This window comes from Stenella coeruleoalba (assembly GCF_951394435.1).
Source record: "Stenella coeruleoalba genome assembly, chromosome: 17".
Taxonomy (NCBI): Eukaryota; Metazoa; Chordata; class Mammalia; order Artiodactyla; family Delphinidae; genus Stenella; species Stenella coeruleoalba.
This window is the reverse complement of record NC_137163.1, coordinates 50,107,158-50,131,121: the sequence shown is the minus strand read 5'-3', so window position 1 is coordinate 50,131,121 and position 23,964 is coordinate 50,107,158. Positions and strand designations below refer to the sequence as shown.

General features: G+C 34.3%; 1 protein-coding gene across 1 annotated transcript in view; it reads right to left on the bottom strand.

Moving 5' to 3' along the window:
* MMP16 (matrix metallopeptidase 16) overlaps positions 1–23,964 on the bottom strand; it is a gene marked incomplete at its 3' end in the record, with an annotated part of 341,610 nt that overhangs the window by 104,637 nt on the left and 213,009 nt on the right. Inside the window, exons 5-6 of the mRNA XM_079902241.1 lie at positions 5,915–6,076; positions 3,756–3,967 (exon numbers count right to left, since the gene is read on the bottom strand). Coding sequence (XP_079758367.1) covers positions 3,756–3,967; positions 5,915–6,076 — 374 coding nt within the window. The remainder of the gene's footprint in view (positions 1–3,755; positions 3,968–5,914; positions 6,077–23,964) is intronic.

The following is a 23,964-nucleotide window of genomic DNA, read 5'->3' as shown; positions in this document are numbered from 1 at the left end:
TCAGTAATGTCCTATCTGTTGATTACTGTTGTATAAACATGATATAGCTATAGTTTCATTAAATGCATATTATACTGAGATCCCTATTCATTTGCTCGGGCACCACAAAGTCCATACGAACCAATCCCTACTCTGAAGTTTATAATCTAGTGAAGAAGCACATTAAAATGAGAAATAGAGAATATAGAAATAAAAAGCATGCTAATTGGATGTAGAGAATAAATATAAAAATCACTAGAAAGAGATTTGGGGTTGAAGAATAGTTAAAGAGGTTGGGACATGTGGAAGATGTTGAGAATGGAAGTTATGGATAAGCAGAGACTGGCAGAGAGGCCTGAGGTAGTAAAACTAATGTGAAATGAGTGTAGTGGTTAAGGGTTGAGGAGATAAAGAGGTTTCCAGTTTGCATAAAGAATTAGTAATGAAGAAAAGTAGAAAATTGTTACATTATTAAAAGTGTGATCAAAGAGTGGGTGATCTTAAAATGTACTTGAAGGGATAGCCGTAAAGGAACAAACTATAAAAACTAATGGTGATCATATTGAAGGAACATTTAAAAAGTAGGTGTGCACAAGACAGACTGACAGAGAGTAACTTCAGGCGGGAAGATCAGGTATGGGGAAAACGACGTTAATTTAGAAGTGAAGGTAGTCTAGATCATGTAGGTATAGAGAGAGAAGTTAAAGGCCAGCAGTCATTAACAGAGAAAAGCAAGATTTGGGGGGCTCAATCAATGTGGATGCCCTCCCACAGCCTTCCATGGCAGGTGCAGAACCTCTGTGTGAAGCACTCTCAACCACATGTCCACTCTGAAAACTTAGAATGTAAGCACCAAGAAACTAAGATCTAGCCTGTAGTTTGTGTGTGTGTGTGTGTGTGTGTGTGTGTGTGTGTGTGTGTTTTAACTGCTACACTGCCAGTGCCTAAAACAGAGCCTCACAACATGAGTTTAATAAATATTTCTTGAATATTTACTATTTTAAAATATATCTTAAAGTCCACCTTTCTTTTGAAGCTTTCCCTACCTCTTTCAGTTAGTAAAACTTAAGGTGGAAGACATAGGTTTCTGGAATCAAGTAGACCTGTATTCAACTACTGACTACTTAACTTTTCTGATTTTCAGTTTTGTTTTTTTTCAGTACACAGGCCTCTCACTGTTGTGGCCTCTCCCGCTGCGAAGCACAGGCTCCAGACGCACAGGCTCAGCGGCCATGGCCCACGGGCCCAGCCGCTCCGCAGCATGTGGTATCTTCCCAGACCGGGGCACGAACCCGCGTCCCTTGTATCGGCAGGCGGACTCTCAACCACTGCGCCACCAGGGAAGCCCTGATTTTCAGTTTTCACATTTGTAAAACAGAGAATACTATTCATCTTGCAGTGTTATTATAAGGCTTAGAGATTATCAATGTAAAGTGCCTAGCTTACATTCAGGTACATATTAGTTACCCAATCCACGTAGCTATTAACCAGGAGCAGGTGTCACTCAATCATCCTCTTTTCCCTTTGATCAAATCTTGTATATTTCTGATTTATAACATTTATCACTTTGCACTAGAGTTAATATGTCTATCCTCTCTCCCGCAGTACATCAACATTTTAGTACGTCAAATACCAACCTTTTTAATGTGCCTAAGAAGTGTCTCTCAAAATTCAGCATAAGCCTTTTCTCAGTCAAGTTGTTTTGACCTACTCAACTGGACTTCAGTTCTTTCTCTTCATGTCGTTTCCTCCTGTATCTTAAAAGTACTTAGGTTTATGTTTGTCTTCACTCCTGGAGTATGAGCTCCATAAAGACTGGGGTGTTACTTTCTATTCGTACATCCTGGGGACCTGGTAAACTACCCTGGGCATACATACTCATTATATGAAAGAGGAGATGAGTACAAAAATTATACAGAAGATATCTTCTACAGAACCTATTCTCAGAAAGAGAGGAGGGGCTAGTGAAACAAAGAAATTAAATGCAGACAGAGTTTAGGAACTCTGTCCTGCAGAGAGTTTTGATTAAGGAATCCAAGGTGCCATGAGAGTTTAGAGAAGCAGGCCTTACTCATGTTTCTTTATACATTTGCTTTGACATTGAAAATAGTGGCCACTGTATTTTATTTGAGAATTGGTCTGTGTGCTTGTTACTCATTCCTGATTCCAAGAACCAGCCATCACAGGATCTTTTTTTGTCAATCAGAGCACTCACTAATCTCCCACAATGTGCAGAGCAAAAAGTTGGTAAAAATGATCATTAGACATGAAGATACTGGTCTCTTCTGAGATTGGCAATCTAATTAGACAGACAAGAAGAATGAAATGAATGTACCCAGAGTCAATTTCATATCTTATTCTCAGATAAAGTTGACACCACTTTGGTGATATCAGCATATCAAGGTACAAAGCTTGGATGTGGAAATTCTGCCAAAACAGTGAAAAAAAATCTTTCAGTTGTCATTTGGTGTCTTGTAGAATAAACAAATTAAAGCATTTTGTGTTCATTTCAACTAGTTGCTGTGGGCTTAGCCACAATGAGTATGAGTATATGTGTATATCTATATATATGTATATATATAGATATACACATATATATATAGTAAGCCTTTTTTCTTTACTCCTTGAATTTAAACTTATTAATCTACTTAAATTAAAGGGGAGATATCTAACTAAGCACTGCAGGGCATTTATAAAATTCAAAAATCTATTCATGTGTTTGAAGAAAAGCATTGATTTTTTTCCAGGAAATTATGATGCTCTTGTGCATATTATATTAAATCCAAATCTTAATTTCCAATATAGGAAATAAAGTACTTTGCCTATTAAAAATTATGTAATATCTATATTTTCAAAGTATGGCCTCTGGTAGATAGGATAAGTAGGGCAATATTTCAATATTTATTGATACATGTCTAATGAAAAAGAGAGCACATTATTTTATTTTTAAATGGATGATATTGGTAAAATGTAGCTATTTTAGTGCCCTAATACCAACATAAATCTTACAGTTTTCATTAATCTTTAAGATTGGTTTATAAACATTGAGGGGAAAATATTTTTCAGTATTACATTACATTCACTTTTTAGTATATATAATTTATTTTGATACACTGTTTTTTAGTGTTATTGTTGGAGAATTCAACGTCACTGAAAAGCACATTTAGCAAAATGTAAAATTAGTTTTAGCTTGTAACCTTTTAAAAAACAATGTAAATTAGATAGCTATAAATGCGTGCCTAAAGAAAACAACAAAATGTATATGTAAAATCAAAGTGATGGTCTCATAGAGGAGATTTAACGCAAATGGCTACCAGTAGACCCTGAACAAAATGATCAATACTCCTCTTAAAAAAAATGCTTTAACTGTCTAGTGAAATTATAAGGATCTCATAAAGATGTGCAAACCAAAGATAGAGTAGCTGCAGTACGCCTGGAAGTGGCTAAGCTCCCAAGCAAATCATCTCTATTAGTTCCTATTCATGATTTAAATTATGCTTTTTTATCTGTTCATAACATGCAGCACTTTTTAGCCTCACATTTCTAGGCATTTTAGCTTTTGCTGACATAAATGCATTCCCAAAATAGAATGTTACAACAATTTTCTGCTAGACATTTAAGCCCATTTGTGCATTTTATTTTAAGATACTTTTTTTGAAACTTCTAACTGTGAGAGGTCTGGGAAGGTGGTGTTAGAATGAATGAGAACTTGTTTTCTAAAGCGACACTGTAGACACTTGATCTACCGTTAAAAAAAAAAAATCACAGCTTCCTACCTTGAAAACAAACATCTCACGGCGAAGAATAGCTAGAGTGTTAAAGTTCCCATCACAGATGTTGGGTTTGGCTCCAGGATAGGAAGGTCTGCCAGTGGGAGGCCGGGGAGGTTTGGGCCGGTCATTCTTCCTTGGGTCAGCTGGAGGATTAGAGCGGTGTGGGGGCACTGTCGGTAGAGGTCTTGTTGGTGGAGGAATCTTGTCAGGTGGACCTTTTGAAAATATGAGGACAGCACTTGGCTCACTTAAAACTGGAATAGTGCTGGAAAATATGCTACATAGGACAATCACTTATCAGTGGAGGGTTCAGACTAAGCAAGTTAAGAGGTCTTTAAGATTGTATACTTCCTGAAAAAACAAACCATCTTACCCAACAAACCATTGCTAAGTCTATCGGAAACTGTCTTTATTGTGCTGAATTCTGGATCCAAGTAACTAGGCCTTCTTTGTTAATTTTTAATGATTTTTAAAATAGCTTCACCACAGCCCTTATTGGAAAGTCTGCTTTCAAATAATTTTTTGGAAGTAGGTAGTGTATTAATTATAAATAAATTAAAATGAATACTGGAACCATGCATGTAAGCTCCACCAAAGTTAATCCTAGATTTTGATAGACGATTCTACGCAAATATTTCTAATATTGTTAATAGCTCATTAACAAATCAAAGTTTATTCTATCCCTATGTATCTAACTGTATTTTATCAACTTTTCCTGACTTTCATTATTTTCTTCTAATGAAATGTTTTCACAGATTGCTAGAAGAGTGCTTCATTTGAATACTGAATCTAAAACACCTATTGATTAAAACACCACTAATAAAATATTAATGTAAAGAAGTATTTCTAAAAAGAGGTTTCTAAATCAAGCCAAAGTTTATAGATGTAATTTGGTACAGATGTAAAGCATCATTTCTCAAGGGATTTATGTTTTTAAAAAGAAATACAGAGCTGTTCACACTTATTATTTAGATATGGAAAGAATACTCTTTTGCAGACCTTCAGTCTAGACTACTAATTCATGAGGTCATGAGAAAGAGCCTCCTTTCAGTTAACTACTTTGGCAGAATTTCTGATGACACACACATAGGCATTGGCTAGCTCATTCAACATATGAGCTATTTAGTTTTGAGTCCCGGACATTTCTCTTTTCTCAGTATCCCCCAAATAAAGAGCAGCACAAAAGTTGACCTTTTTTTCCAAAACTAATGTTAACCTTGAGAGAATGGTCACCACTGAGACATTGAACTTGAAAAATTCATGAATGCAAAACAGATTAGTGAACTTAAACTGTGATATTTAAAAATGCAAATGACATCTTCTGAGTACTGAATATTACAGACAGCACACATTTGTTTTTGTATTGTAAAATGAAAGCTTCACTTCATTAATTTAGTAAAGCATATTCTCTATATGTTAATAATAAATGTCAAGTTCTTAACAATTTTGTGTGGAATAAATGTCTTTATAAAGGTCAATTGTCCTATTGAGGGAGTTAGGATTATAGTAAATATGTGTAATAGTGTTTCTTCCTTTTGTCTTACCTTGCATTCATTGACTGAACCCCATAAATTAAAATTATTTTACTCTACTAGAAATTTATTGTGAATTATGTGTTAGTAAACGTAGCCATTTGTTACCTTTTACCTCTTAGTCAATAATTACATGTTTTTGAGTTCATTTTGTTACATCCATCACACAAGAGTATTTTCAGCATTTTCCAAAGTGATTTGTCTAGCATCTATCAACCATCAAATATCATAAACTGAGAATCAATCTGTCAGCTTCTACCAAAGTCTCAGTATCTTATATGAAAGCCTTCTATGACTCATTGTTTTTATTGGTTATATTCATTTATTACATTTTTACCAGAATTTTAAATACTAAATCTTAACTGACCTTTATTATAATTTCAGGTTTCAATTAAACTCAGTAAGAAAAGTTTATCAGTGCCTAGATTTTCCCATTATCTGCATAATAAGATATCTGGGATTGTTGCCAACCAAACTTGATTGATAGAAGACTTTTGTCAATAGACCAGATTTTTTTTTTCAGTATTTATCTCTCTAATATACTTAGAGCATCTATCTCAACAAAGAAAACAGAGCAGAAATTCTGCACTTCACTATAGGATTAACCAAATAGAATCAGTGGTAACCTACCATATATTTTCTGGATGCCCTGCAAATCATCATTAGGTAGTTTGAAGTTGTCAGTTTCCATGTACTGGTAAAATGGAGCCATGATGGCAGTAGGGTCATTGGAATGCTCCAGTCCCAGAGCATGTCCCAGTTCATGAACCGCTACAAGAAATAAGTCATTTCCTGTGCAAATGAGAAGAAAAGATACTATTATAACTAATATCCAAGTATAGAATTGACAAGGACAATTGGTGTTATCAAAATTTTACCCAAGAAAAATAAGGGGAACTTTTTATTTCAACTATCAGTGTGATTTTATCATTGGATTATCTATGGGCAAAATCCAATATGTGATTTTAAAAAGGGGGGTTGGTGGTGGGGAGGTGATGATAGTGAAGTCACAGAAATTTAGAAACTGAAAGAGAAGAATAAAGAATAAAAGTTGAAGAAAGAACATTAGCATCAGAAATTGCTACTACTGCTGTTGAAATATTCTTCCAATTAGAAAGCATGTAATATACTATATCTCACTTATGTAACCTTCATAGTGAACATAATTCTAAGAATTCAGCAAAAAATATAGGGTAGTTACAATACCTACTTTTACACAGATGAGTAAATTATGGCATAGAAGGGACAAATCTTGTCAAGAATAGCAAATCTTTGTATTTACAGAGCTGTGACAAGAACTTAGGTTATTATAACTCCTAGACTAAGGCTTCTCTTTCTTAGTAGCCTATAATAATGTAAAATAAAAGTCATAGGCTAGCAGTCATGAAAACTAGGAATCTAGTCTTAGCTCTGTAAATACAAATTCTAATCAATTCATACATAATCTGAACAAAACGTATTTATCTTAGAGGGTCTGTTTCTCACTGAAAATAAAAAAAAATCTCTTCCACTAGTAGTAAACGTGCACAGTAAATCTATTTAGCGCAAACTCTCAGAGATACTTTGTCTGACTTTGTTCAGTCAAACCCCTGCTAATGGCCTCTACATGTTGTCCACTCCTGGATCATCATAACTCAGCTCCTGAGGAAAAGAGCCAGTCCTCCATGTATATTTGTAAATTCCAAAAATTTAGTCGAACCACATGAGCATCAATGAGTTGGGGCTGTTATTCTTCTGTGGTGACAGATACAAAGAGAAGAAAGAGCCTAAAATTAAAACTCATGATCCCAAAATGTCAAATATAAGAGATTATTATTACCTTAAGAATGCATTTAAAGGAATTAAAGAACATGACTTAAGGACAAAACAGGGAGTGAAATTATAGGGTGCATATAGGGAAAAATGTATAGTGGGAGAAAGGACAACTTCCGGTAACTGTCTTTGCTTAAATTTTTGTTATTTTTCTACTGCCTGCAAGATAGTTCCACATTCTGCATTGTTGGGAAATGCAGAACAAGTTTGTTTTTAGAGGAGGAATTATAATGATTTGAGGAAGTAAGGACAGAGAGTGGAATTTCACAACGTCAGACAGTGGAGAATAAAAAGGCACAGGAGTTCAGAGATACTGGAGAACAGGATTTTTTTTAAGATGCCACTTTGAGTTAAAAAAAACAAACAATGAAACATGCTATCAGGGATCATCTAGTGAGCATGTGCTAGTCACAGGCAGAGATAAAAAACAGAAGGAAGGAGGGAGTCATTTAATAAGAGATGTAGGAACTGTGAGACTGTTTGTGAGTACGTAAAATAGGGAAAAGACTTCAGGTTGTCTCTCATAGGATACTCACAGGTGAGAGGAAGGTAGGGAGAAGATGAGTCACAGGCATTTTTATATGTCAGACATCTAACACCAACTCTGGAATGAGCACCTCTGTGATTTCATATCAGAGACATCTTTGTTAAGGTACAAATTTGATATAGATGGGACACTGCAACTGCAAATAAGGTGCAAAGTGGTAGGACACATATATGCTCAGCTTCTGGGCATACTCACACCCAGAAAATACATGTAAAATTTGGCTGGAATATGCCATCAGTGGGCTAAAAGTGAAATAATTATTTTTATCAAAAACCGACCTAGGGCTTCCCTGGTGGCGCGGTGGTTGAGAATCCGCCTGTCGATGCAGGGGACACAGTTTCGTGCCCCGGTCCGGGAAGATCCCACATGCCGCGGAGCGGCTGGGCCCATGAGCCATAGCCGCTGAGCCTGCGTGTCCGGAGCCTGTGCTCCGCAACGGGAGAGGCCACGACAGTGAGAGGTCCGCGTACCGCAAAAACAAAACAAAACAAAACAAAAAAACAGACCTAATTACAAAACAACGATCCATCAAGCAGCCAAAGGACCAACGAAAAACAAGGCAGTGGAACCAAGAGCAGAAAACTCAAGGGTTGGCATTCAAGGTTCCCAGGAAGCTCTGGTGACAGCTAAGCTCAGCAAGACCATAGCGCTGGCTTGGAAAATACCTCTAGACTCTCCTGGCCTTCTTTTATCAAAACAGATACAACTTCTTTGTCAGAAAGTCCCAATGTGGCTTTACAGGGATTATGCCTTGTCTTTATTCTTCAAAAGGAAAAGAATCCAATCTTCATAATTTCCTCCTGTGTATCACGTCCCCTTCCCTAGGAAAAATGTATCCTGAACTTTGTTTGTAGATAAGCTTGTAGGAACTCATTCTCTCACTCTTGGTCAGATAAATATCACCGTTAATTATCCATCAACATTTTGGACCTTGTTGAATTAACAAGCATTTCAAATCTCTCACAGGAAAATAGTGCTTTAGTCACTTTTTTTTTTTTTTTGGCTAGTAAGAGAAATGAAAAAAAATAAAAAATAAATCAAAATGATAACAGCAAAAGTCATTACATTTCATGTTCACTTCAGATCAGTCAAGTTTTTCTAAGCATCTTTTCCAAGGGTGGAGTGATTCCTCATCTAAGGAATAAAGTAAAGCTTTAGAAGAAAATTAATAGGCTCAGGACATGAACCTATGGCCTACTGAGTTTGCCATAGCACTTTTAATCAGAAATACTGGCCAAAAGCTCTAAGTAATTACCATTCTTCAGATGATTGGCAATAATATAATTAAACCATACTTGCAGCTTCACAATAGTTTAAAAGGGTAAGTTGTTAAATGAAGTACCACCCTGTGATTTGAATGCCACTCGGAACAAAAGTTGTTGGCACATGATGAGTTTTAGACAATTAAAATCCACCAGCCCTCTTTCCTAATGGTGAAAATAATAACTGCTCCTGTAACTTATCATTAATTCACATGATTCAAGATTCTCAATTGTAATATGCCTTGATCTTATCATCATGCAGGCAATAAAGGACAAATCAGCTTCCTGGTTCTTAATACAGAAATAGTACTTGCTTCTTTTGCAAGATTCTGAGTTTTGAGTTTGTTGCTTTCAATTGAATCTCTAATCTTCTTTCCTTTGTATACTCCAATATAATTTCAGGATACTGAACTGTATATTATGAAATATAATGCATTATTTATAATTTCCTTGTCATAATTATGTCTCTATATTTTATTCTAAGCTCGTTCACCCCTCCATGCATCTTCATATGCTGTCCCCTCTGCTGACAAAATACACTGAATATCAAAAATGACTATACAATATTTCATATGTAAAAATTGTCATACATGATTCTGACATCTATAATCCTATAAACGTATTCAAACACTAGCACCATTGAATCTATCTCTGGTTTCTCCCTTACTTGTGGCTGTCCCAGTCCCTCCAGAGGCAATCACTAACCTGAGTTTGAATTTCTCAATTCCTTACTTATATTTAATCAAATATGTGTGTTTAAATAAATTATAGCTTTAAAAATATAATATCATTCTGTATGTTATCTTCTGAAACTTGCTGAAACTCTGCATTTGTTTTTCTCATGTTTATCTTCTTGTTTACCTCTTTGTCAGTCTTACAAAATCTTATTAACCTTTTAAAACAAAACTCAGAAACACCTCTTCTGTGAATCCTTCTCCAACTCCCCAGGTAAATTTAGTTCCTCTGTCTCTGTGTATCCTTGGCTTTTTGTACATAACTTGATCGTAACACATATCATAATTGCCCTGACAGCTTCTGATGCATAGAAACTCTTAATTTTTACTTGTAGGTTAAATGATTGAGAACAAATTTGAGAAAATTCATAATTTCAAATACTTAAATGCGTAAATTTAAAATACTTAAATCCATGTCTAGAAATAAAATTCAGAAATCATCATAAAATCTTTGATTAGTGGTAGTTACCTCAGTGCCTTCTAAATAGGATGGGCCTAAATAGGATAGGCCTCTTAAACCTCTGTCCTCTCACACTATCCACACATTGGTTTTGCTAGTTGAGAAGTTAAAGAAATATATGGGATCAGCCTCCAAGGTGGCTCAAATAATTCCCACCTCCTGGTATTTCATTGTATCTGCTTGCTAGAGCAGAATACTACAGAAGTGAAGGTACCTGATTTCCAACGTTAGGTCATAATATACATCATGACTTCCTTGTTGGTTATTTCTCTCTCTCTCTCATTACTCACTCTGGAGAATCCAACTCCCATGTTGTAAAAATAACCCTATATAGAGGGGAGAGGCACATGTGGAAAACTGAGGCCTCCTGCCAACAGCTGTATGAGTGAGCTTAGAAGTAGATTCTCCAGCCCTTTCAAATAATTGCAGCTCCAGCCAATAATTTCACTGCACATTCATGATGTACCTTGAGTCAAAACCACCCAGCTAAGCGCTCCTGGATTCTTGACCCTCAGAACTGTGTGAGATAGTAAATGTTTGTTGTTTTAAGTTGCGGGGTGAATTTTTTATGCAGCAACAGATAAGTAATATGGGACGTTTTAGCACTCTAATTCCTCACCATTTGGTTAGGATTAGGAAACAGGAAAGAAAAGCTGAAAAAAGAAAAGAACTGAGTAGAAAAAGAAGTTACTCTGAAGCATCTGAGTATTTGTACAATAATCCTGAGATAAAAAATTGTATTAAATATTGTCCAGTCCAATTATCTCTACATAAACTGAAAGGTTTGGCAAAAATTCTAAGTCTGAGGGAAAGTCTGTGACTAAAAACTTCCAAAGATAAAAATATCAGCTATTTTCCTGTCTCATATGTTCTTTCAAATGTGTAAAACCTTGTACCTTGGTTGCACCTTTATTTCTATTCTCTTTGCACTTTATTGAAGAAAGGGTCTCTTTCTTGGTGAACAGTAAAACCTGTGGTCCCTGCTGGAGAGCCAGAAGAGTCTTGTAGACATGTGAAAAAAGAACAAGAATAAAATACTATGTCTTGAGCATTTATTATGAACCAGAATTATGTCACTGAATTTTTCATTGAAACTTCATGACCCATACTTTCTCACTCCCTTTCACTTGCTCAGTCAGGCTCTCCATACAAAGGAGCGTTGGGCTCTAAACCACATCCGGGCTGCCCAGCTCCACACAAGAGTTAGATCACTGCTGTGTTCTGCAAGATAGAAGGGGATAGAAGATGATCTTGGGTAAGATTTTCTTAAGTCTCTTATTTCCACTTCTACTCTTTCATCAAGCCTCCAGTTCCTCAAGGGTCTAGTGCCCTTCTCTTGCCTTCTTCCTGCCCACTCTTCCTATCCTCAACACTTCACCTGATCCCCAAGGGCCTCAAGCTTCAGAATGATTCCTTGGCTCCTTCTCTAGATGCTTCCTCTCAATTGGGTCATAGCTTAACTATGAAAAAAGCTTATTATTACAATAATTTATTAGTTGTTTACCATATACGAGCTAATATAATGCAATAAAGTTACAATTTTGAATAACATTTAAATGTGTCAGATAAATTTTATTGAGTTTTGTTTAATGACAAATCTAATTTTCTTTCACATATGCTCAAACTTTCAAATGATTTTTCTGTATATAGTACTGTTAATGATGTCCCAAGACTAGAATTAAAGGAAACAAAAAGTTCTTATAAAATGTTATAAAAGCAACACGAAGAATATCAGTTAATATTCACATGTACTGGTCTTTCCTGGTTGCGCAGTGGTTGAGAGTCCGCCTGCCGATGCAGGGGACATGTCCCGGTCCAGGAAGATCCCACATGCCACAGAGCGGCTGAGCCCGTGAGCCATGGCCGCTGAGCCTGCGCGTCGGGAGCCTGTGCTCCGCAACGGGAGAGGCCACAACAGTGAGAGGCCCGCGTACCGCAAAAAAAAAAAAAAAAAAAAAAAAATTCACATGTACTATGTCTTACCATATTAGTTAAATTTTGTTTTTATCACCATTTTACAGATCAGGAAATGAAGACTTTCATAGGTTGTGTGATTTGGCCAAAGTTACCTAGTAACCGGTAGAACTGATTTAAGCCCAGTTACAGTCTAGGCCCACAATCAAAAAAATGTGTGCTGAGGAAGTGGCTTTCTCTACTTTGTCCTCAGCCCTAAATATTTGCTCAAGGCTTCAGAGTCTGCATCCAGGAGACAAGGGCCACCCTATCAAGCCACCTGTTTGAAGCTCACAGCTGCTGCACAGTTGCTGCATAAGAACTCTTTCTAAAAATCTGTAACAATAGTTTCTTTTTTTTTTCTCCACTAAATAAATGCTGAACTTAATATTTTAAAACACTTCCTCAGTACAATTCTGGCTGCTCAAAAAGTTTTAATCATTTTCATTGCTTCTAATTTTCAAGTCTTAAAGCCTTGCAACAAAGAAAATATTTTCAAAAGAAAAGGAAATAGTACTGCTACAATTAGGATAAAGGTTCAGCACAAGGACTTCCATTTTCAAATTATATTTCAAAACATTTCTTCAGCAATTGAGGAGGGTTTCTGGGATTGTTACAGAGTTTGCCTGTTTGGATGCAGTTAGGTTTTGAGCATGCCACTAGTCTACAATAATAAGGCATAATTAAACACCAGGCCATTAAAATATAAGGAAAACAAATAGTCATCTAATAGGTCCTCCAAAAATCAGTAAATGTATTTTCAAAGATATGCTACCACCAAACATTTATAGCTTTAAATTTAGTAAGGACTTTAGAGTAAATCAATATAATTAAAATAACTTTGGTCTATTTTAGCCAGGTAAATTGGAACCCTAGGAAAATAGTGGGATAATCAAGGCCAAGGTAAATGTTTTATTCATTTAGGCTATAGTTTGGATATGAAGTCTGTTGTTTTTTAGTAAATTAGGCATGTCTTCACGACATTCAAAATAGTCCTTCTAAAAAAATAAATCGAGATTGGATGTGGGCAACTACAACATGATATTAACAAGAGTGTTTTTCCTTCTCTTGTTGAGCCTAGTTAGGAGTCTAAGAACATTCTCATTTATGTCCCATATCATTTATTCATGTGTGGTTTATATGTGCTATACTTTCCCCTGGACAGCTCAACTTAATGGTCAAGATGATTCTGGAGGTTTACATTCCTCTCTCTGTAGCCAGTGCAAAAGAGGTCAATTTTAGTGACTACCTAAACAAAAATAATTGTATAATACATGCAAATCCACTTTTCAGCAACTGACTTTAATTATATACCCTTTTACTATATGTGAACCGTAAGTACCATTTATTCAATCATAATTCTAAGTATGTCTAGTATAACAATCCTGTCATTAAGTGCTACAATTTTCCAGATCAGCAGCAACTATGTGACATATATTTTTGAATAATTACTAATCATCCACTATGTGCAAGGAACTATTTATAGACTCATTGATAAACAATTTATCCTATCATGTAATTGATTTTTCTACTGTGCGCCAGACAATATGAAGTACCAGAGTCTCAAAAGATAACTCTCCCAAGTCCATTGTTCTTAATTAAGGAACTGAGAGTTTAGCTCAATGATTCCGAGCTTTGGGGGGCTCACAAGCTCCTCAGAGAATCTGAGAAACTACGGAATTTCTCCCAAGAAAAATGAAGGCATTAGCACAATATTGCATGTGATTTTGAAGTTAGTTTTACTCCACTTAAGTCCTTTAAGACAGATCAGATTTAAAACCCTTACTCAGCTATTGTCTGTAAAAGATTAGTCACTTATAAATCTCTCTGTGATTCGGTTTCTTTATTTGTAAAGTAGGTCTAAAATAACCTACTTATAGGGCTGTTGGTGGATTCAATAATGTAGTGTATATAAAATATTTTGTGAAGTACCTAAACATAGGTTACTGCTTAAAGACTGGTAGTTAACAGCTACTATGTTACTACTACTATTATTACTCCTATTCTGACTACTGCTATTACTACTACTGCTGCTGTTGCTGCTGCTGCTGCTGCTACTATTATTATTATTACTCCTATTCCTATTATTAGTAGACTTTACAAAGTTTTGTGTTAAAAGTTCCCCATTTTACATGACAAGAAATTGAAACTTCAGTACATTGGATTACCCAGGGTCAGAAATCTGTTAAGTATCAGAACTGGAATTTAAATATCAGTTTTGACTTTACAAAAACTAGTGCACTAACTGGTTAAACATGGTCTTGAATCAAAAATCTATGAGTGACAATGTTGGAAAGTATGCTAAGATCAAGTTTTGAAGAGTTCTGAATGCTAGGTTTAAGAGTTAGATCATTATGTAGGAGGCAACAAATACCATGAAAAATTAATATAAAGATGATATTGCTGTAGGGTAATTTGGCATCAGTGTGCAGGTATGATTGCAGTGGGAAATGACTGAAGGCAAAGGCAGCAGTTAGAAGACTGATTTAATAGCCAGAATTATTAGGTGATGAGGACCTAAACTAAGGCAGTGATGAAGGGAACAGAAAACTAGAAAGGAAAATAATTGAGTGATAGAATGATTGAAATAATTTCTTGAGTTATGCTATTTCCCATCATTAAGTTAAAGTTGATCATAATCCCTTAAACACCAAAATCCACATTAAAAATTGCTTCATATTTTACTATCATTACTGCTAAAGATAGAAAAATTGAACCTAGATTTTAATTTTCAAAGTATACTATTTAGTATACTAAATGGTTATGATCTTAAAAGTTATCAATTTAAGATCCTTTTATAAATATTTCACATTATTTTCCCATAGCATCTAAAATTGACTCTATGCTGCAATTTTTGAGCTCAACTGGATAATGAATAATTAGCAAGAAATGGTAAAACAAAGTTGTAAAAAGTTTCATTCACTTGCTTGTACCAGCATATCTAGATTGTGATTCCTACATGTGTTTGACTATATCCGTTTCTTCACTGACATAAGCTTATCCTACAGCAGAAGTGCTTGAAAGGTTTACTGTAACAGCATTGATATGTTACTTCTAATAAACAGGGCTGGGTCACAACAAGGAGATAGGTTGGGTCTTTTTGAGTAAAAGCATTGGGCTTACTATGATGCAAAGAGGCAGAATTAGAACAAGCAAGCCCTCTGTAAATAGCATACACAGCTGCAAGCTCAAGGTCAGTTTGTGCATGCAGCATGCCTCTGCTCCTATCAGCCTATCTATCAAAACGTTCATAATGCTGGAATCCAATTCATACTTTCATATGAGAAGAATAATTTGCAAAATAATTAATACGTTTTGTTCATAAAATTCCTGCTTTTTTAGCCTACATGTTTGGACACCAGAAATTTTTGTTTTTATTTTACTTTGGATAACTTCCCCTAACACTTATTAAGCCAATCATAAGTATGTACAGAATCCTTAGGAAAATGTTGGGAAAGTAATTTTAGGATGGGGAAGGAAGAAGCCTAAGGAGTTAGGATGGAGGTGGGGCTTATTTGGGCACCTGGATAAACTCAGGTATTTAGCTGGTTTATTTTTACCTCCTAAATGAAAATGAAAATTATAGAACAGTAAGCTTAAAATTACCTGCTCTTGAGGTCTATAATACAGTCCCTCACAGAAAGAGCATATAAACTACAATGTGAGGGATGTAGCAAGGAGGAATTAACAGGAAAGCAAGTGAAATGTTATTACAGAAGACCTGAATAGATTTAGTCGTGTACTGAGTCACTTGAGTGGGTATATATGGCCCTCAGAGTAAACCCATACAATGTGTTTCTTTGCACTGGATATTGTTTACATGGGCAGAAACGACTGACGCATATTCAAGTACAACTGCATGTTTTCTGAAGATGGGAACATATTAAAGAATTAGAGAATTTAAAAGCTGGGAGGGTAAAAGTTGAGTGGTTTTCTGAATTTTGCTTTTCCTAGTTCACTGCCACCTGATAATTCATTTTTGGTGATGTTATGAACCTGATTGTTTAGGTATACATAGTTTCTGTTTTCAGGGGGATAAAAAGAAAAGCAAACAAACAAAAACAATTCTCTGTACCCAAGTGTTTGTATAGAGATTTATTAACAAATCATAAACAAATTTGTTTTTATAAAACATTAATAAATAAATCAAACAACCATGACTATAGTAAAGAAGCCATAATATATTAATGATTCATTCAGAACTCCTGATGTTTTTCCTTTTTTCCCTAACAGAAGCATTTTCCCAGAAGAACCTATTTTGGCTCAACAAGGGGAGCCAAAGGTGATTAATATTAATTATTAATAATTATAATTATTAATATAACTTAATAATTAATTTATATTGATATAATTAATATTTTATATTAATTTATTATAATTAATAATTGTAATTATTAATATAAATTATTAACATTATTTTTAAAGGTGTTTCTTTTTTGTTTTTCTCTAAAGCAATCCTCCTTTTTACACTCCCTAGACTGCCTTATTTTTTTTTTAGTAAAAGCCAACCAAATGTGAAAAATATAGAAACAATGATAAGCTTAACACCTTAACATAATCATGTATTTTTACAGCAAGCTTCCTATTATATACATATATATTTATTTATTTATTTATAACTAGTTACAGCTATTGATACCAATGGTGAAAGGCAAATGTGTTTGACTTCCTTCAATGCTCATTTTAGAGCAGTGATCTGAATTCATATTTGTGTTCTAAGAGTGATAAGATAAATGTATAATTTTATTTGAGCAATTAATTATCATTCATATGTGAAGAAAAAATTAAATGCAGAATCACAAATTTGATACTTATTTGTGTAGCCAACAATAGTGAGGATTAAGTGAACTAGTTCTTCAAAAATATTTTAGTAAAGTAGTGGACTTAAAATATATACATTTATATGGCACATATGAAGAAACTCAGAAGATTCATGCTTGGCCTGTTGTTCATAGAAAGTTTTGAAAAATGTTTCTGAATCTTGCAAAAGGATGTGATGTCACCTAAGTGTCTTCCTTATCTAATTTCTTCAAGCTTGCTTTTAAAGTGATGAAACCAAAATAGAAGATGAAAATGAAAGCAAAAATAAAAAAGACATTTCTTTTTTAATAATAGAAATGTTTTTCATCTGGCTGTGATTTATTCAACATATTGTGTAAAAAACGCTCTCATATTTTAATTACTTCAGCAGAGGTGTAGCAGAATAGCTTGTCTCAATTTTATTTAGCAAACAAATATTTGAAAGTCTGGGGTTTTAGCTTAGGAATTGGCAGAATATTCTATTGGCAATGTGCTTATGAATTTCAAATGTTCTGAAAAATGTTTTCTTTCTAGGATACATGAGTTGGAAGGAAACCATAACCTAAATGTCTTGACAAATTTGTGTGTGTGTCTGTATGTTTTGTAAGTAAAGCAATGAATACGGCACCTATGTTTCATGATTTTACAGACCCTATGAAAATAAATTCATATAATAACTTCAGTGTAGCCTCGGAAATTTCTTCAGCAGACAGGAAGACTTAAAAATGTATTACAAATATTGACTTAAAAAAAAGGCAAGGCATGCAAACTCCTGATTTTGAGATTTATTTTGCTACTAATTACCTTTTAATTGCAAAAGGCCTAATTAACTGGAAAGTAGTTTCCTCATTTACTAAAAGGGAATGAAAATTTATATCCACAGAGTACCCACGATGGTCCAGAATGTTAATCCTTACAACAACCCCTTCAGGTAGGTATAATTACCCTCAAATCACAGCTGAAGAAAGGAAGATTTGGAGTAAATGACTTAAAAGCTGATTAAGTGGCACAGGCAAGTTTGTACTTAGTTCTGTTTGAACCCAAAGTCTTTTCCCTGTTCTGAATATGACTTTCAATTGATTTATTATCACAAACACACACACACACAAAACCTGCCTTGAATAAACGTCATCACCTAAACCAACATAAAAGACATTTATGTAACCTTATGACACAAAATGAAAAAGAGAAACAATGCTGACACCAAAAGGAATATCATTTCCTTTAATGTTTGCTCATGAACTTAGTTTCCATACACACGGTAAGAATTTATCATCCACTGCCTGCTTAATCAGTAGCAGATGCCATCCATAAGAGATACAAAAGTCTCTGAGGAACTTAACTATACTCCACTAGAGAACACCTACCACCCTGTGCTGTGTGAAGGGGTGTGTTGATAAAACATCACTATCATCACATTACTTCATTGCTCAAAATTCTAAAATGATGTCTAAGTAACTACAGTTCAAATAACCCATTATAAACTAACCCCCATAATCTGGTTCAACATTTCTTACCCAGTCCATCTGCCACTGTTCATCAATACATAGCTTAACTTTTAAGAGTCCCCCAATAAACTGTATTAATTTTTACCTCTCTCAGTTTCTTCATGCTAATACCCTATGTATAAATCCTATAAATTATTTACTCCTCTTTTCGCATTGTTTAAACTTTTAGTATCTGCTTTATTGTGATCACACCACCTTAGGCAGTCAATGTTAAGAAATGAGAATTGAACTGTATTTAATGATTCTATTTATTCCATCACTAATGCTGTTTCATTAGTTATCCTAACAAAGTAATATTTACCAAAAGCTATTTTTAGCTGTGTAGAAGAAGATTTTGTTTATTCCACTAAATTATTAATATATCCTTAGTAAAAAAAAAAAGAAGTAGAAAATTAAAGATTTTGTGTGTAAGTTTTTATACTTGAAAAGTCTTGGGAAAAATCCTTAAAATATGATTTTTCAGTCACTCTTTGTAAATAACTTCAATAATGATAATATTGTTCTAGTTTTTCATTGCTATATAACAAATGAGCAGTTTAAAACAAAAGTCATTTATTATCTCACAAACCCTGTGGCTCAGGAAACTGAGAGTAGTTTAACTGGGTTGTTCTGGCTCAAAATCTCTCATGACGGTTGTAAAAGGAAAGCTGTTGTCTGGGCTGTCAAAAGTCATGACTAGGGGCAGTTCTGTAGGCCATGGCTTCTGTTAGCTCTTGGATAGACATGCTATTCTCATTGCATGGGCTTTCCATATGTTGCTTAAGTATCCCCGTGATATGTTTTCTGATTTACTCCACAGTGACTGTAAGAGAGAGACAGAAGGACTGTCTGAGATGGAACCTGCAGTCATTTACAACATAATCTTGGAAGTGGTTTACCATGATTTCTTCCCTATTCTATTCATTAAATGTGAGTCACATTGTGCAGCTCACATATATGAACAGAGGGAGGGTATTACACAAGAGTACAATTACCAAAAAGTGAATCATTTGAAGCCACTTGGAGTCTGGGTCCTCCAACATTAATAATAATAGTGAATGCTACCATTTTGGAGTAATTTCTAGGTTTCAGACATTGTATTAGGTATTTGCATTCATTATAATAATTATGCAAGGGAGATTCTTCCATCTATGTTTTCCTTATGAGGAAACTGCATAGCTAGTATTGTTAAATAAATAACAAGGAATATTACTGGTAATTGGCAGAATCAGGATTCAAATTCAGGTCGATTTGTCCTCAAGGTCAGCAATTTTTCTCCCTTTCAATACTGTGCCTTCTTTATTTTCTACAGTATCAGTGATAAATAATCTAGATTATGATGAATTTTATTCCACACAATGTTTTAGGAATTCATGCTGCTTTAGCTTAGAGGAAATAAGAATCTTATCGAATTACCCTGCTGTTAACTTTAATAAATTTGTTTTAGGCAAAAATTACAAACTTCAAAATCTGCTACTTTTCAACATGACTCAAATAGATACAGAAATATTATAGAAGAGATCCAACTTGCTAAATTCTGATATGAAATGTTTGTGCTCAGAACTGCTCTCCCAAGAATTTTTCAGAAATATAGGAGCTTCTTCATCTTTAGCTGCATACTGGGAGTTTGCATGAGCCTCCTCAGTCACTGTTCTTCCACACTGGCTGGAGAACAAGGAATAAGTGATAAAAAGGAACCAGTGGAGGCTAAAATGAACTTTACTGAATGAGTTATGATATTTATTGATTAATGAAGAATACACTTTCCATTTAATTCTGCTAAAGTAGTTCCATCTCCACAAGTTATAATAATGAGTAATCTAGAGTCTTCCCTTTGTATCTTTGACAAGGATATTATGTAGATATATTTTCAGATTAGTAACTCAAGTTTCGGTAGCCAAATTTTTGGACAAACAAAATTAGACCTGAAAATACAATGCAGAATTAAATGCAACACTTGTAACTTGCATTAACAATGTGACAAATATCATTACAAAAGTTAATATAAAAATTTCAGTATGTTTTTCTCTATTCATCATAGTTCCTATCATGTTAACCATCATATCATCACCTATTATGTTAATTATATTCACTTTTTGTCATTTTGTATCCTTCTGGCCTCCATCTTGTGATACCTTCAGGTCAACTATGTAAAAAATAAAGGGAGAGAAGTGGATTGTAATTCATCATCACCATGAAGATCATTAAGCACAGTTGTCTGTTACATAGAAAATGGAAAGCAAAAAAAAAGAAAGATAAATCAGAGCCTCTTTTAGGATCAAAGGCTTGAAAAAGCAAGACACTACCAAATAGAAATGTAAAACACCTGTGGAAAATGTAGATAAAAATATATAATTTTAAATTATTTTATAACATATGCTTCTTACTCAGCTAATTAGAAATTTCCAACAATATGTTACCAATTCTAAAAAAAAATGCTAACCATATGCAATTGCTTTCAAAACTCCAGTCTCCTTTGGTCGCTAAGCTATTAAAGACACATAGCACCTAGATTAGTAAAAGTACCTTTCTTCACACTAATACAAAGAGCTTTGGTTTTTATTATTTTATATTTGAATATTCAATATCCAAACTTCAAACTTAAAGCTATTCGCATTTCTCTAAATTATACATCTAGAACAGATCTTCCCAAAAAACTTTATTTTTACCCAGAGAAGTACCTGTGTTTTCCACACATCTCATTTTCTGTTTCTAAGACAATTTCCTTTTCAGGATAAAGTGGGTCCATCTACTATCTTAGTTTGATAGCAGTCACCTGTTTTATGGTCTTTGCTATTGACCATTGTCAGATTTTTGAAAATCTAAATAATTTAAATCCACATATTTTTTCGAGTTTCTTAAGTATCTTCTCAACACATCCCAATTAATTAGTAGGGATTACCCTTCCTGGAAACAATATTGTTGTTCCCCTAATAATTTATTTAATACAATTGTATTTTGTACCCACACTTTATTATTTGCAGCTTTTATTAATTTCTACCAAATTGCTTGGCTATATATGTGACCTGCTAGTCTATTTTTCTGCCCACCCTATTAAACACCTGGATCTGATGCCACTGATACACGTAGGCTTATGTGATGACTTGTCCTGAAATATCAATCTGTTCATTTCTGGAAAATTATATGAATAGAATTTTCCCCAACAAGGTTTTCCATCATAAAAAGATAACAATATAACTACTATGATTTTTCCATAATAAATTCACTACTTATCTCACAATTATTCCACTGATTCTTTATGCATTATCTTCCTTTCAACAATTGTAAAGCTTTTTAATTTATCTTTTAGTACCTTACAAGTGCCTAATCAAAGTTTATTTCAGCCAAACTTAATTCCTTTACATGCATTTATTCATTAAGCAAACAGTTATTGACTGTCAGATCAAGTACACAGACCTTACTCTAAACTAGTTTAGCCTGATAGGGGAGACTGATAAATAAACAGAAAAATACAAACAACTAAAATCACAGAGACATAAATTCATTCAATGACCATATGCTTAACATCTAAAACATTGCCAGTATAGTGGATTCAGAGACCAATAAGATAAAGTCCCAGTCTCAGTCTATGATTGCCAGATGGATGTTTAAACAAGTACAAGGAAGTTTTGTGAGTGTTCCAGGTGCTAAAATTAAACTATGTATAGGCTATTGAAATCTAAGATAAGAAAATGAACAGCTCCATTATAATTTTGTTGTAAGACTGAGTCTTGGGGTTTGAAACTGGAGTTTGGGCAACCAGTTGTGTTCTAATCAAAATACAACTAGGAGAAACAATGAGAATCTGAAACAAGCCAGCAGTGCCATGGATGGCAAGGGTATTATGGCCTAACAGAGTTTAAATAACAGAATCAATGTGACCAAGTTAATGTGGAGAGTAGTTGACATAAAGGGCAAAGAAACAAACAAACACAGACAAAAAAAATTCAGGATGACACCAAGTTTCTGCTTTAGATGACTAGATGGGTGCTGATATATTAACAAAGGTATAGAATATAAAAACTGCAGCAGATCTGAGGATATAATAAGGTAACTTTTAAATATATTCATTTGAGATTCCTATGGTGCAGTGAAATTTGGGTTTGGAGTTCACAAGGAAAAGTGACTTAATATTATACTTCTCCAAGTCTTTATTATATATGTAGTTTAATCCATGGTAGTGAATAAAGAGAAAGACAAAGGGTGTAGAAAGAAAAAACACTAAAACAAAATAAAATCCATGGTTAATATTTAGAGGGTAGAAGAGAAGGAAATCATGAAGAAGAGTAACTTAGAGTAGTTCAAACAGAAGAACATAGAGTAAGTAGCCAATAGGAAGTTTAAAAGAGCTGAAAGTTTTACGAGACATAGATTAAATACAAGTAGTTACCAAGAGAGGAATGAGCTAAAAAGGTTAATGGATTTGGCAACTAAGAAGTGATAATGATTTCTTAGAGATTGAAGGTGGATTTAAATGGGAAAAGTGAAGGAGAAGTAAAGCAGTAGAGATATTACGCACTCTAGAATGTTGGCTGTAAAGTAGAGATCACTGCCATATTTTGTGGGTTCCCATGTCTTCCTCAGTTCAGTTACATTAAGTTTTTCAGAGTAAACTTTTTCAGTAATTTCAGTAACTGAAACTTTTTTCAGTAAAATATACATATTACAAAATTGCACATGTCCTAATTGTACAGCTTAATTGATCTTCACAAATTGATAATCCATGTAATCAATGTTTAGATCAAGAAATAGAACGTTACTAGCAATCCATCCCCTTGTGATTCCTTCCTGGTCACTACATCTCCAAACTAACTGTTATAAGATTCTTACAACCAAAGATTAGTTTGGAACTCTACATTAAAGAAACAAAATTGTATAAATCTATTCCGTGAAAGGCTTTTTATAGGTAAGCATATAGTGAGATTCTTCCATGGTTTTGCACATTGTTCATTCTCAATACTATAAAATATTCTGTTGAATACATAACACCATATATTATCTATCATGTTGTTGATAAATATTGAAGTTGTTCCAGATTGAGGTTCTTAAAAATAGTGTTGCTTTGAATATTATACTACAAGTCTTTTTTGTACACAGCACACCATACATGTACACACACATACAATGAAATGCCCATTCACTGGGCATACACACCTTCAGCTCAAATAGTGAAAAATAGTTTTCCAAAATGTAAGTAACAATTTTTCACTACCTTCAGTACTGTATGGGGCTCCGATTGTTTCACAGTCTCATGAACAATTGCTAGTCAATCTTTCTATTAACTCTTCTGCAGGATGAGTGCTATATCATTGTGTTTTTAATTTATACTTCCCAGAAGACTAATGATGTTGAACAATTTTCACATGCTTATTCACATATTCCTTTTTGTGAATTGCTCCTTCATATATTTTGCCTATTTTTATATTAGCTTACCTATTTTTGATTTGTTGACGTTACATCAAGGGCTGTGAAGGATCTGAGATTTTGTCCTATTTGAGAAGTAAGAAGCTAGCCTGACACCATTTCAGACTGAAAGAAGACAAAAGATGCCTGGGTCAGAGACAGAGGATCTTATTACTCATGGTAAATCAAGCATCATGAACATCAGTACATTTTTATTAGTTT